At 52.1% G+C, this 15,075-nt stretch overlaps 5 protein-coding genes across 5 annotated transcripts; 1 reads left to right on the forward strand and 4 right to left on the reverse strand.

The window, feature by feature from the left end:
- Positions 1–1,309: 1,309 nt before the first annotated feature.
- HXT5_4 (hexose transporter hxt5) lies at positions 1,310–1,576 on the reverse strand (the record flags this gene model as incomplete). Its single annotated transcript, XM_066122416.1, has 1 exon — positions 1,310–1,576. One exon carries the CDS (start codon positions 1,574–1,576, stop codon positions 1,310–1,312), a length of 267 nt encoding a protein of 88 aa, XP_065972670.1.
- Positions 1,577–1,695: 119 nt separating this feature from the next.
- On the reverse strand, positions 1,696–3,200 carry HXT5_5 (hexose transporter hxt5; the record flags this gene model as incomplete). The annotated part of the gene is made up of 3 exons (XM_007817340.2): positions 1,696–1,918; positions 1,980–2,936; positions 3,028–3,200. The coding sequence occupies 3 exons, from the start codon at positions 3,198–3,200 to the stop codon at positions 1,696–1,698; spliced, it is 1,353 nt and encodes a 450-aa protein (XP_007815531.2).
- Positions 3,201–4,727: 1,527 nt separating this feature from the next.
- Positions 4,728–5,072, reverse strand: J3458_021133 (uncharacterized protein; the record flags this gene model as incomplete). Its single annotated transcript, XM_066122417.1, has 1 exon — positions 4,728–5,072. The coding sequence occupies one exon, from the start codon at positions 5,070–5,072 to the stop codon at positions 4,728–4,730; it is 345 nt and encodes a 114-aa protein (XP_065972671.1).
- A 1,078-nt stretch (positions 5,073–6,150) lies between these two features.
- Positions 6,151–6,990, reverse strand: J3458_021134 (uncharacterized protein; the record flags this gene model as incomplete). Its single annotated transcript, XM_007817339.2, has 1 exon — positions 6,151–6,990. One exon carries the CDS (start codon positions 6,988–6,990, stop codon positions 6,151–6,153), a length of 840 nt encoding a protein of 279 aa, XP_007815530.2.
- A 1,048-nt stretch (positions 6,991–8,038) lies between these two features.
- J3458_021135 (uncharacterized protein) lies at positions 8,039–8,686 on the forward strand (the record flags this gene model as incomplete). The annotated part of the gene is made up of 1 exon (XM_007817338.2): positions 8,039–8,686. One exon carries the CDS (start codon positions 8,039–8,041, stop codon positions 8,684–8,686), a length of 648 nt encoding a protein of 215 aa, XP_007815529.2.
- Between the last annotated feature and the right edge of the window lie 6,389 nt (positions 8,687–15,075).

Genomic DNA, 15,075 nt, shown 5'->3' on the forward strand with positions numbered 1-15,075 from the left:
GATAGACTTCTTCACTTCTTTTAGCTCTCTTGCAATACAACTTGTCAGTTGCATCACGAGCTCTTGTGACCTCGCTATAGCTCCCTTCCGTGATCCCTCACATCATTGGGCTCGCCCTGATTGTCATATGCCATGAGTTATGAGCGTATGCACGCAGGAAAAAGACCTCTTAACTCCATCTTCGTAACGCTTGCAGCTTCTCGCGAGAGTACTCGAATCTCCCATGCGCCCTAATTCGTTTAGCAACGACCGTCAAGATTATCGAATCGCGGCTTTCTCTAGTCATCAAGTGCCCTTGGCCACAATTTTCATAATGATCTACGCATTATTAGCTAAGGGTCGATTTAACAAATCCCCTCCACTACAGAGGAACCGGAAAACTTGGAATACTATCACCGCCTCGGTCACCATAAACGGTAACCTCTCAAGAAATCTGCTTCGAATTCGCGCCGGGTAGACAACGAGACCATCTGCAACGTTGTCCAGTCCGATTAGAACGGTCTCTGCGAGCAGCATCATCTCGGGCAAATCCATTCCTGCTGCTGTAAGCCGTGCCTCTCCACATTGACTTAACAACATGCTAGGAAGAAGACCACCATCTTATCAACCTTGTGCGAGCATTCCCGTCAAGTTTGCATAAGGCTTGGCTTCCGAGGTAAGGCTGCAGTTGGTCTAAAAGAAACTCTGTCAACGGAAAAAGCCTACGATTATTTCGGTATCGCAGAATAAAGCCACCAAAAGCCTCGTAAAAGCTCACGCTACGGCCCTATTGAAGCTGGGCTTTCAATGCAATGGATGGCCTATAATATCTGTAAAAAGAGGTCTAACCTACCTAGCTAGACAGCTTCAATCATGGACCAGTGTGCGTCACATGCAACTTTTAGTTACGCCTACGTGCAGGAACAGGAAGAGCCAGTCCAAGACAAATACGTATATTTTCTTCCAACTACTTTGCATATTGCAAGTATGCATTGGGCAACGATGGTAGACGAACCACAAGCGCCATGAAAATGCAAAAAAAAGTCCTTGTACAAAAAACCGCATCAAACACTCTATACGTTGACTATAATGACAATTTCGGCGAGTTTTTGACCAAAATACAGCAGTATGTGCACGGGAAAGCTGTTTTGAGTAGCAATGTGTGCTATCCAAACAGGCATATACAAGAGTACAAGATTCTACCTGTCAAACTCTGCACTACAGTATGGACAACGTCGCTGTCAAGATTTTCGATCTTGACTTGGGCGCCAGCCAGGGACCATGCAAGCCGGGCGTGCAAAGAGAGACAAATCATGTCAATGTTCGGAATTTAGTCAGTCTCGGCGTGAGCCCCGCTGAGCCTCCTGATGTCCTGGCGGTAGTCATCCGTGTTCCAATGGCCGGAAGAGTGGCCAGACTTGATGGGATTGACTTTCTGGACGTACATTGTATCAATCTCTTCTAGACTGCGATCTTTCGATTCAATCACGAAGAAGAAGACAATGACTACGAGGGCAGCGCAACAGCCTGCAAAGACTAGACCGTACAGATAGTCAATCTCGTCGGTGATGAACCGTGTGCTGCAAATCGTTAGCATTGCCCGTTCCTACGCAAACATGGGGGAAGGGTAAACTATCTTGACTCACAAAAACGATATCAAACTGAAATTTGTTAGCGTCAACGTCGCAGGAATGAAGGCATGGCTAGATTCTGTACTCACAAGTTCCATAACCAGTTGGAGGCGGTGGCCAGACCCATGCAAGTGCTACGATAACGAAGAGGGTACAACTCTGCATTGACGGCCCAGACCAAAGGACCCCAGCTGACGGCAAAGGCGGCGATGGCCAGACATGAGAATGTGACCAGAGCGGAGCCTGCCTTTGGTGTGTTCATCGGATTGTCGTGGTCGAGGGCAAAATGGCCGACAAAGGCATACACACTGTTCCACGATCAGTACTTGCTTGGGACAGGAGTTCAAAGAGATGGGTCAGCTGGCTTACAGGAAGCACATCATCATCCACGCGGCACCAATCATCAGGGTATTGCGACGGCCGAACCGCTTCGTCACCCACAAGGCAATGATTGTGCAGAAGACATTGACGGATCCGAGGATAATCTGAGTCACGTAGCTGTTGCTGATTCCAGTGGCAGCAAACACGGTTGTCCCAAAGTAGAAGAAGAAGTTGGCTCCAGTCAGTTGCTGACCGGCTTGGAGAACGATGCCGAGAATAGTGCGGTACAGCATGCGTGGCGCGGTGAAGATTTCGCTGAACCGGAACTGGTCGGCGCTTCGGCTCTCCTCGTGGAGATTGTTCTGGATATCGGCGAGCTGGTGGTTTACGCCCTGGGAGTCGGGCGCGAGGCCAGACAGCTTGGCGATTGCCATGCGAGCACGGTCAACCCGGCCACGGCTGCAGTCGTATCGTGGGCTTTCGGGCATGAACAAGATGGTTGAGCCGAGGATGAGAGCCCACGCAAAGGACAAGCCATTTGGGATGCGCCATGAAGCGCTGGTTGTCCTCGCTTCTGTTCCCCAATTGACCATTTCCGCAGTCCAGATGCCCAAGGTGATGAGGAGCTGGTACGAGGCGACGATGACGCCGCGGATGATGGCTGGAGCGCACTCGGACTGGTACATGGGTACGACGACTGACAATGCGCCAATGCTTACGCCGCTGACTAGTCTTCCGACGGCAAACTGAGCCCAGTGATACGAAGACGATATCTCAATGACGGTGCCGACGCAGGTGAAGAAGGCAGCAGCGGAAATGGTCAGCCTGCGGCCGATGAGGTCGGCCATTTTGCCTGCAATCAGCGAGCCTATAAGGGCGCCAACGCTGACCAGTCCTACAATGGTGCCTTGCCTGGCGGCACTGAAGTCATAGGTTCCATCGGGTTGTAGTTCGCCAAATCTTTCCTGGAAGTCCTGCATGAGAAAGAAGCCAGATATCTGACCGCTGCGGCATGTTAGCGAGGGCGTCAAAACATGAGGATGTGCTGGGGGAGAGGCGAGGAGAAGAGTTGGATTCATGCAAAGGGGAAACTGACCTAATATATCCAAAAATGAAGCCTCCCAAGCTGGCAACGCCGCCTTGGAAGCATGCTATAAAGGTAATCTTTTGCTCGGCAAGCAGCGCATCTTTGCCATCCTTGGGTTCTCGGTTTTGCTGCTCCCCATTGCTTGCCTCGCCGTGTACCGAATCTCTCTTGGCAGACACCATGATGGCAAGGTGGAATTCAAGTCGAGAGCGCAGCAGCCCCGTCTTGTTGATAGTGATGTTAAAGGCCGGACCCCAAAGTTAAAACCGACCAAATGTCGACCTCATGTGTCAAGGCGTCGGTGAAGGCTGCCTTGGTGGTAATGGAAACAAGAATAACTTGCAAAAGCAAGAAGCGAAATGGAAAAGGCGAACAGAGCACACTACTATTACATGTGCCGAGCCACTCTGGCTCCAGGGCAGATAAGGTTTGCGTGGAAACAACATTAAACCCATGTGCTCCGTGCTGCTGCTCGAGCTGTTGTCGAGATATCGGGCCGATGCAAACAGCAAATCCACCCTGTTTAGCTATTTCTTCTACACAACGGTTGGCATTGGCCCACTTGGCACCCCGTCATTGCGGTGCGATTCGTCTTGTCCGTTTCACGTACCGCAGGAATGGGAGATGCCGGCCCACGAACACGACGAGACGAGACGGGCAAGAAAAAAAATTGGAAATGTCCGGAGCGCTAAACTACTCGAGTGGCGACTGCGGCCATGGACGCGGCTAAACAGAGTCATGTCATAATCCACAGTGGCGGCACTTCAATGTCAAATAACGGCTGCCGATTCAGGGCCGTTTAAGGAGGCGCCAACGGCATCCACTGGTGAAGCCGTGGCCGAGGACAACCAGACGTCATCGCATCCATGCATCGATGTGGCTGACCGGCAACAACGGGACGAGCAGCACGCGGGTGGAGTCTGGCAGGGATCAATAAGCATCAAATCACCTTTTGTCAACAAGGCACAAGAAAGAGTCTTCAACGGGTAGTTATTACACATGGTCATTCATGCGGCGGTGCCGAGTAGTATCCAGAACCCCAATACCGATGCACCCGCTGGCTCATTTCCCCATTTGATTCCTTTCTTCTTCTTGCCGTCGAGTGATTTGGCGCCGATGCCACCTAGGTCGATGACGTGAGCCGCGTCTTTGGAGAATCGACAATCACAATCGGCGCCTTTTCTGAATGGGATAGGCATCTCGCCATGGCGTCGACACAAATTTTTCAAATGCTGTTTCCGCAAGGGAGGTGTTGGAAGGCCTCCGCCCGCTCCGCCCGCTCCATATAAAATGGCTATATCGGCCGATGTACGCCCGGTTCTGCCAAGTTGAGGCCCTTTTGCAATACATCATCCATTGTGCAAACATGTCATCTTCTCGGGTGGCCAAGTGAATAACTGCCAACGTTCCTGCCGAGCCGAGCTAACCGTCGTGAATATATTTTTTTTTGGACCACGTGCCGAGCCATTTAAATAAAATGGGCACTTTCGCCCGCCGCCGCGTGGATCAACATGCTGAGCGCAATTTTCTCTCACAAGAGTTGACCTTACCAAGGCAGTATTTCTCAGCGCAAAGGACTGTTTGCACTCTGGGGACGATTTTGAAACATGTCAAGGCTGGGATTTTACCAACGTGGCTGTCTTGTAATAACAATGTGTCCTTTGCACTGACAGGACGATGGCGTGAAACAAATATAGCTCACAGCGACACTATCGCCTGTCTTGACTCTTGAAACCCTTGGCCATACTGCCCACCCCCGGTCCACAAAGCCAGCACATCCAGTGCCCAGCTTGACCGAGTCGACACCGACACGTGTCTGAAGAGTAGCTCCGCATCAGCTCAAACTCACCGTCGGTCTGGCGTACAGAAGCAACATCGTGTAGTAATACTGCCTCGGACTCGATCCATTCCACCGTTTCTGGTAGCCCTGGGACTTTACGGCCGCGGGTTGGCGCCGAACCATGGCTTCGGGCCTGGATGGTTGCCGCGGACGGACTCGAGGCAAGTTTCCATGAAAATGACGGGATGCGGCGCTGAGCTTGGCTGCTCGTCATATCCGTGTCCACAGATGGACAGGAATCTCGTGATAATCTGTTGATGCAAGTGGAAAGTGGCTGCTTGATGGATATCCCCACATCCTAAAATAGGCCCAGCCCTGGTTCCCAAATCATCCACCTTGAAACACCACCATTACAACCGTTAAAAATTTAGTGTAAATCAAATGGCGAAACTGGTTCGATATTTTCTGTAACCGTGCCATATATCTCCCTACGGATGGCAAAGGGCCCTGTTTTGACAGTTGCATTGACTGGCATACTCTAGAATAATGGCCCAATGTCGACGCACCATTCATGCGGCTCTGCTGCGCTGCGACGAGGGTGTAGGCAATGCTCCGACATTTATCCATCAGCAAGACGTGTGAATATTGTGAATATTCTTGCGGCAACCTGAGTGACGCTTTCAACCGCCTGCACAGTCGGCCACCCCCCTTTCTTTCCAAGAATTTTCCCCAACCACCATGCGAGACTGACCTGTGTGGCAAGTAACTTCCGGACTCTGTAGGATATCCGTGACGGATCGTCCGCGGCATTCAGACGGAACACCAGGCACATTCCGACAACCCGCGTTGTGCTCCTTTAAGAGAAGCTTGGGCTTATGACGTGGACCTTTCTCAGACTGCCCTGACTTGCTTCACCCTGTCTTGGAGATCGGATGTCCTGTTCGTGCCTGACCCCTAAGACATCCTATTCTGTTGACAAAAGGCGGCGTCTCATGATAAAAACGCCCGTGCCCAGCGATATCATTGGCTGTCAATATTTGTAACAAATGTGTCAAGAAGCCTCTCGCCCTGCAAACATTAAGCAAGCAGCTCATATGCATACCGACTACATGACCCAACCAAAAAACCAAGCAAGTCTACCATCGTATATTTCATCGTCTCGTGGCGTCGCGTAGCTGTGTATGCTGCCATGTTGCGGCCTCTGTAGTGAGTCCGACTCGGTGGTCGTTGCCGGCAGGGTGCAGGCGCGCTCGACATGTCTTCGAAAAACCAGACTTCTTGTTGCCTTCTCGCCATTGATCATTCCGGCGACATGCTCACAGTGGATGATGCCCCTTCACAGCGCCAACGCCTTATTTTACTTGGGCGTACGCCTCCAGGGCATCGTGCAATCGGCCAAACACACCACCATGCCAGCGTCGCACATCCTCCCACTCTGGCTTGGGCAAAGTCGCTTGTGCCATGCGTAGCCAGGCGCCGACGATGAAATCTGCGTAGCTGGCCCGCTGCCCCAGCAGAAAGGGCCCGTCGGTATTCTCAAGGAACAGCTTGGCTAGGTCACCCAGCATGCCCCGAAAGGATTCCGTGAGCCTCCCGCGCGCCTCGCCACTCAAGGTGAAGTCATCCCAAGAGCCGACGCCGGCCCGGCGGACAAATTCGGCCTTTGTTTCGTCGGCGGTGGCAGGATCGAGCGGCAGGCCGTCAACCATCAGTGGAACGTGGGTGGTGAAGGCGGCATCAACATTGGTATTGAAACGGGCGTACTCGGCAAAGCCGCCATCCGGACGCTCCGACAGTGGCACCGGGAAGACGACGCTCTGGTTAAAGGTGTAGTCGAGGTTCTGGGCGGGAAGCAAGTGGCCGTCGCCCGAGTCGGGATATGTGCGCTGCAGGTAGACGGCGATGTCGAAGGAGTCGCCGACCGTGGCGCCAGCGGCAGCATCCTGCATCACGGGGAGCGTGTAGAAATCAGTGCCGTCGGCGAACTTGCGGCCGGCTGCCAGCCCAAGTTCACGACGCACTTTCGCGATGTCGGGCATGCGTACCCACGAGGTCGAGTAGGGGACGCCCTTGAAGTTGAGCGCAAATCGGGCCTTCCATGGGTTTGGTGAGCAGCAAGTCTCCGCAACCGGGGGCCTGTGGGCGATGTCGTAGAGGACAATTGCGCCCGACGAGGCGGGCGGCGTCGCCATGGCAAATCAATTGACAGGTACCCAATTGTGCCCCGAGAGTCTGGAGTATTGTCAAGTCTGGTGGCAGATGACCACCAGACAGGTCGAGTGGTTATGCTCGTTGCGCGGCGCTCACGGCAGAATCTGAGTGGCCGAGACGGGAGAAAAGTTTGGCAGGCTAGTTGGACTCCAGGGTAGGCTGATCCCTCGACATCAATTCTGTAGGGCACGGCAGGTCATCCTAGGTATCGACTTCATACTAAATGTATCTTCCCCGACCTTCTGCCAGGTTGTGGTGAGCGTTGTTGGCCCAACGCCTTTGTTGTGGCCCAATCGTGTGACACCTGGCAACTCAAGCTATTTGATGGAAAAACTGCTCAGAGTTCACGTACAGTCCACCTCGGCTCACTTTCTGAACAAGTTCTCGACAGTTAATCAAATTTACAGAATTCAGCGGCGATGGAAGAAGCTCTTCCCATTTACATTGGCACTATGGCGCCGCGGAAGATCATCATAGACACCGATCCGGTACACTACTCTTTCCATCGCCTTGGGCGAGCGCAGTGAACCAAATAACTCTTTAATAGAGATTCTGGCAATGCTGCTGGCTTTCTCAGCACTACCGGGCGAGCTTCAAGTGTTTCTGTGACATACGGCAACATTGATCTCGAAAACTGCTTACGCAATGTCATCTCATTATTCTACCATGTGGAAAAGGAGATTGCGTGGCGAGAAAGCGTTGGTCGGAATTCTGGATTCGAAACTCTATGAAAATCGAAGCTGCTCATACAGTCTCAAACACCTGCACATTTGGAGATTCTGAAAGCATTGTGTGACGACGAACCTAACGATCCAATGACGAACCTCGCCCTTACTGCAGCGTAAGATCCGCAAACATATTTGAAAGTCAAGGAGATCATGGTGATAGGCGGCAAAATTAATCAAGCCAGCAACGGGTTATCAATCTCTCTCACATCTGCAGCAGGTTCCAAACATAGACGAGTCGCCTTTTCGGGTCATCAAACAAGCGCCAGGTGCTATTAGAGATTTGCTGAACATTCGGAACCAAATGACGACTATTGCAGAATTCAATACTTATGCAGACTCTGTGGTGGTGGCACGAGTGTATGCTCTCACATCACCGAAACCGCACATCACAATTCCAGCACCCCCGGCACCTCTGGGCCAGAAGGAGGGCGTGCCTCCACCATTCCTCTCCTCTTACCCAGATAATCTTTCAAAGCGGTTGAATATCCCATTGCTCCCAATGGACATCACTGAGAACCATGTGCTCGCTCGTGGCGAATTTGAGGCATCTCTTCAGCCACAGCTGGCTTCAAAGTCGCCTCTGGCAGAATGGGTTTCAGCGTTTATGAACGCTACGTTTGAGAAAGTCGAATCACTTCATCCAAAAGTTTCCAGAGACGCTGTGGGACTGCAACTCCATGATCCGCTGACCGTATGGTATTGCATCGATGATGCCAACCCCAAATGGAAGATTACTGAGGGTGAAGATTTAAGGGTGGAGACTGCAGGCCAGTGGACAAGAGGAATATTTGTGACTGACAAAGGAGACCGCCAGCGAAAGGATGACTACGACGATAGTGAAGCACCTGGGGATACTGATAGCTCGTTGACGGGAGGGACTGGCAATCGACCCAATCGATGTGTCGGACCCCCTGGACATGATATCTTCGGTCAACTACTGCTCAAATGAGTATTTGGCAGCTGAGCGGTACGATGTTAACAATACTTATTGTAAAGCTTAAGCCATAGGAGGTGGAAATAGTGGGTACAACGGAGGATGAGAAACAGGCTTAGACGTTTATTATTGCTCCATCACCCGAGTTGGGCACGTAGCATAGATACAAGACTCCTATTCGCTATAGGGGTTGTTCGCCTTGTATTTCACAAGATGACAAGACTTGAAAGAATATTCTTGTATTTCTGAGGGCTGCAGGAATAGTATAGTCTCTGGTTGGATAATTGAATGAATTGAAGTCTTCAACAATCTAATAATCAATTAGCCGTTGTCACATAGTTACACGAGGGCTATCATCACGAGACCAAAGCAGAGGCCCTGAATGAGCACTCAGTCTCTTGCCTCTCTTTGTTTGAGCGGACCATCTGGATCAAAATGCGTTGGCAGCCTTTCTCGACACCGGGTGACAACGTCTCGGTGGGAGTAGAAGGAACAAAGCCGCCAGATCCTTTAGAAAATCCTGAGCTAGATGCAGCACGGATGCAGAGGCTTACCTCGATTAGAATTTGCCTCAACCGCAGCCCGAAGCTTCATCTTCATGCCTCTCACGCACACGCGCACACGCACAAGCGCTTAAGCGACATCAAGTTCGCGATGCCTCCAACCATCTACCGCGTCCGTCATGGAGAGGGCGAACAAGACCTTGAGGAAACATACCTTGGCAGCTGGTCGTATACTGCTCTGATGTAAGCTACAGTACCGCAACTGGATTCGCGATATATACTCTTCGCGATGCCCTCTTGACCAGTAAGGCTAAGGGCCGATGCGTGAGCTCAGAGATAAATTTGCGGATGTCGAGGGCGTATTGACCGTCGTCTGCTCGCCTCTCCGTCGTGCAGTTTAGACCGCTGCAATCTCCTTTGCATGTATCGCGAAAAAGAACGCGCTCTGATCGAATAGCAATTATACCCCCTTATATTCCGTTAACAGCATGATGTCCGCAGCTCATCGCGCACCGTTGACCCCTTGTATCAGGGACCGATAGAATAGCGGGGAACCAACGCACGGACCACCTAGAACCCACTAGGTGTAAAAGCTATGCCCTGACTATCTATCTAATCACGAGGTCATAGCGAGGTATAAACAGAAATGACTATCTAACCACGAGGTCATAGCGAGGTATGAAACGGAAACTCAACGAAGGGTCTAGTCAACTGGTAGAATCTAACCTCTGTAAGTTGAGCCAGCAGTGACTTCCAGCGGGGCTTACGTGGCGGTACATAAAATGATAGTAGGTCGCACTGCTCATCCGATAATAGCTCCACTTTAATTTAAATCTCGTGGGCCAACCCTAACCCTTACATTAACCACTAACCCTAACCGCTAAACTCTTAGGGGGGGTAGTATCGGGTGAGCACCCGCACCTAATATCATGTCTTCACGTCTCTCGATATTTAATATCGATAATTTTTTTTGTTTTTTTTTTTGTTTTTTTATTTCAAGGTTTTATATATAATAAATAAATTATTCAGCCGAAGGCTGACTCTACATTAATCCATAAGTTTTCCGAATAATGAGGGTTTGGTGCAGGCTTGACAAATAAGTTTCTATTGGTCCAAATTTTGTATGGGAAATCGCGAAAGAAGGCTGGATTGGTTGGTGGCTCTAGAAAAGTGGGTAAAGGACAGCCACCGTCTGTCGGTGCTTCTTTGTTTACTTCTCTGTTTACAATCGTTTACAATCGTTTACAATCGTTTACAATCGCTAAATTTGCCCAGCGATCTGTTCGTTTGCTTGGCCAGCAGCCTTTCTTCCATTATTGAAACAGATGTACCGCATGGTTGGGTATGGATTATGATTCTAGGGGTAATATTAGTCCTAGATCTGAATTGGCAGTCCATTGCCCGTCTTGCGACCGAACAAAATCACCAAGTAATTTCGTTAGCAGGAGGAAATCTGCCAATCCAACTACAACCTGTCTGGAATGCCGGGACCACCGCAATTCCGAGGTAACTGACACCATTGATATACTATATATGCCTCCCTAACCTGATCAAGCGTGCCAGGTCCAAAGGTGCCGTCCTTGCATTGAGAAAGCTGGCTGTCCGTCCTACCTCAGCTGAGAGATCTGCCCCGAAAAGAACCGACAGAGACGCTGGCCTATCGCCTCCTAACCAGAGATCTGGAACCCAACCTACATCGCCAGAGAAGCTACGGCAACAACATACAGCTAGGAGTTTGTTCGGAGAGCCAGGCAGCCAGCCGCAGATAGTGCTGGGGACGCCGATCCCACCAACCCAAGCGAGCTCGCGGCTCTTCCGGGCTCTAGCTCCCTCACCGCCTGTGCCGCCCTCGACCGATCCTGTCGCCTCACATTCTGATCCATCTACTGTCCGAAGCAGCACGACTGGTGTGGACTACTCTTACCTGGCTGTTAGGTTCCACAAGGGCGGGAAGGACTCGCAAGATGATGCCTCCAAGGCCGGCGCCAGGGCCAAGCAGGCCACTATTCGGCGCGACCATCGTTCACGACGCCGTGCAGGGGAGGCTGTGTCACTAACTCCCACAATCTCTCAACTCGGCGTCTTTGAAGGTTCTGATGGTCCTGGAGAAGGTATCCTTGTGCTGTGGTCCCGGCAGTTTGTTCAAGCTAACCACGGAACGTAGCTGGGAGTCAAGATCGACTACAGGCAAATGAGCTCCCAGATGGGGATGGAATGACCAAGGAAGCGGATGACAGGGGACAGTTCTCTGAATCTGATGTTGACGTCGAGGACTATTTCAACTTGCTGCTTTCACCTGCTCGACCACGGAAGTACCTCGAACACCTAGGGGTAGAGTCTGATTCCGATCTAGGGGACGAAGACGGGAACGATAATAGCAATGCCTTGGACGAAAGCCCTCTTCGCTATTGCTCGCGGCAGCCTTCCAGAAAGTCAGGGCCTCGTCGCCGTGCTCGCCGTGGTCCTGCCCCTGGTACAGGAGGGCGGCCAAAAAAATCTCAAAGGCAAACTCGATCGTCGGGGCCGCCACGACGGTACCGGAGTCCAGTGATGATTCCACCTGAAGAATCGGCCGTATTTCACGCACAAGATCCGGTGTGGAATGGGGACCTGGACGCTTGCGCCTTGACCTGTCGTGATAAAGCAATCCTCCGTGAGTTCTGGACAAAGCTGGACAATGACCAAATGCAATTTTGTGGTCGATGTCAAGAGCGTTGGTTCCAGATGAAGATCGATTCTGATGGCATTTGTGCGCGTTGCTGTCGAAAGGATGATAAACGCGGCCCTGAAGAGCCGTACTTCTTCTCTGTGGACAACCAGTTGGATTTTGGCTCCGTACCGACTCAATTGCCTCAGCTTACACCTACTGAAGAGTCTTTAATAGGCCGTGTTCACGTCCACGTGAATATTATGCTTGTGCGGGGCCAGCAGTACAAATATCGGGGACATGTTGTTCACTTTCTCCGCGAGGTTGGCTTGGTGTACAACCAACTCCCGCTTTTGCCGCGGGAGTTGAACACTGTATTACTCCGTCCTTCCAATACGTCGTCCCATGCAAACCTTAGCCGGCAATTCACCCGCCAGTTCCGTGTACGCCGCCAGCCAGTTGCCATATGGCTTAACTACCTCCGGCGCCATCATCCTGGCTATCGATGCATCGTCATCGACGAAGAGCGGCTGAGTCAATTGCCTCAAGATGGCAATGTCCTGGACGACATCCCCCAGAGCCAGGTGGAGGCTGCCGAAGTTGGACCCGAGGAAGATGAGGAGGCAGAACCGGACCTGGAGGACGAGGCTGCGGTGCCGGACCTTTTGGCCAAGGACACGGAGCTCGATGCTCTGCGGTCTATTCTTGCCGGAGAACCAGAAGCTGAACCAAGGCTTTCCACAAGCTTCCAGGAGCAGGTGCAGCACGAGCTGCAGCTTCCGAATATACGGCGCACACCCATTAATGAGTTCAATCGCTCTCATGCCCTACTCTCCTTAGCTTTTCCCTGCCTCTTTCCTGACGGGAGAGCCGACTTTGTTGAGCCTCGGCTACGGTCAATCGACTACAAGGACTACATCGAGCACGCGATGCGCTGGCATGACGGGCGTTTTGCACGCCACCCGACCTTCCGCTTCGTCGCCTTCAATACTCTGATGCGGTCACAGGCCCGTGCACGGTCCAAATTCTTCGTGAAGCAACACGATGGTAGTCATGAACCGCTCACACGGGAGCAGCTTGTTCAGGCACTGGAGCACAGCGAGGACCCTGAGGCGCAGGTGCTAATCAACTCAATCACAAGACATGCGGTACCTATTCGCGGCACGCGCCCCTTCTGGAACAGGAAGAGGCAGGACCTCGAGGCCTATGCCTACAACCTTGGATGTCCTGGTGCATTCATCACATTCAGCCCGGCAGATTTACACTGGCGGAGTCTCTACCAGCACATGCCCCGATATGATGAATGGCTGGCTGCGTCCGAGTCCGAGAGGATGGGTCTCTCGCGCCAACTTTTGCGTCAGAATCCTCACATTGCTGCTTTCCATTTCTACCGCCGATACTGTTTCTTTCGAGATATCGTGTTAAGCAAGAAGTTCAACATTACGGATTACTGGGATCGGTATGAATGGCAAGGGCGTGGCAGTCCGCACAACCATGGCCTGTACTGGATGGAGAATTGCCCAAGAGTCGACATGGTGGATGAAGCCGCTCGTGATGTTTTTGCACGCACGTGGGGATTCCACATCACTGCCATTAATCCTGAGCCGACTAGGACTATGCCCCAGGGTGAGGGTAACCCCCTGAGCGTAGATCCACTGAGTACAGAACTGACATTCCTGCGTCTCTCACAAATCGTCAACCGCTGCCAGCGCCACAGATGCAATACCACATACTGCTTACGCGTAAGGAAGAGAACCGTTGATCTGGCGAGGGATATGGAAGGCGCTGCTGCAGATATCGAGGCGGCCAATGCGGCCAATCCAGAGCGGGAGTGTCGTTTTGACTTTCCTCGTGCCTTGCGGGAGCTGGCCGCAGTGATCAGGAAGGAAGGCAAGTCGTACTATGTCTTCGAGGCGGCGCGGAATGACAACCTCATGAATCACTTCAATCCCGCCATTATACTAGGCTGGCTAGCCAATATCGACATATCTCCTTGCACCAGCCTACAGGCGGTTATTACGTACGCTGCCAAGTATTGCAGCAAATCTGAGAAGAAGACTGAGCCTTACTGTAAGCTTGCAGACCAGGTTTTGCCGCACACGGCACACCTTCAGCCGCTATTATCCTTCTCCTCTCGCCTGATGAATAAGCTGATTGCCGAGAGAGATTACTCGGCGCAGGAGATTTCCCATCTTCTCCTTAACATTCCTCTGCAGGAAGGCACGCGGATGGTGGTCTCTGTCGACTGCCGTCCTTTGGAGCAACATGCACGTTCGTATCGCGTGGATGAAGATGTCAACGAGACCGTCGGCAGCTACAGGAGGTATCTCGAGAGAAATGACCAGCACGAGGATGCAACTTACCTCGAGTACCTGCAATCGTATAATCTCAAGACGTGGAGGAGACTCGCTGCCAACGCGAAGAAGAGAGTCCTGTCTTACTTTCCTCGATACAGGTCCGTGGAGGCATCTCCCCAGTTTGGTGACTTCTGCCGTGTTAAATTGATGATGGCTCATCCGCATCGCTCTCCAGAGGAGTTGCTCACCGTGGGCGGGCAGCGGTTCGATTCCTTCGCGGCTGCGTACAGGTTTTGCAGAGAGCAGCACCGTGACACCCATGCGGACGATCATTATGGGGAGCCAGATACAAATGAATTGAGGGCTGAGGACGACGAATTTGAGCTTGAGGTCCATGAAGAGCCCATTGTGGATGAAGACTGGCATGAACTCGCCCGCATGCTTCCCGACCGCCCGCTGGAGGAAGAGGATATCGACATGCTCGGCCGCCGAGACATCGACATCAATTATGATTGGACCCCTCACGTTGGACGGTATACTGATGACGGTATTCTCAAGGGCGACTACTGGAAGCAACGCAAGGCGGCAAACCGCCTTGACCTTGATGTGGATCATCAGCCCTTGGAAGCTCGAGATTCCCTAAACCGGGATCAGCGCTTAGTATACGATACCGTGATGGACCACTTCCTGAATCAGGAACCCTCTCAGTTGCTGCTCCATGTGGATGGTGGAGGTGGTACCGGGAAGTCATACCTCATTAATTTGCTCTCCGCGCACCTCCAAGCCGCTGCTGCCGGGAGAGGGACACCTGTTTGGCGTGCCGCGCCCACTGGCGTCGCGGGAAATCAGATATCGGGCACTACTTTGCACTCCCTGTTACACCTTCCAATCAACAAGGACTTCAAGCCCCTCTCGCCCACTGACATGGCCCAGCTCCAGAAGAAGCTGAAGGACATC

Source organism: Metarhizium acridum, assembly GCF_019434415.1.
Source record: "Metarhizium acridum strain ARSEF 324 chromosome Unknown scaffold_577, whole genome shotgun sequence".
NCBI lineage: Eukaryota > Fungi > Ascomycota > Sordariomycetes > Hypocreales > Clavicipitaceae > Metarhizium > Metarhizium acridum.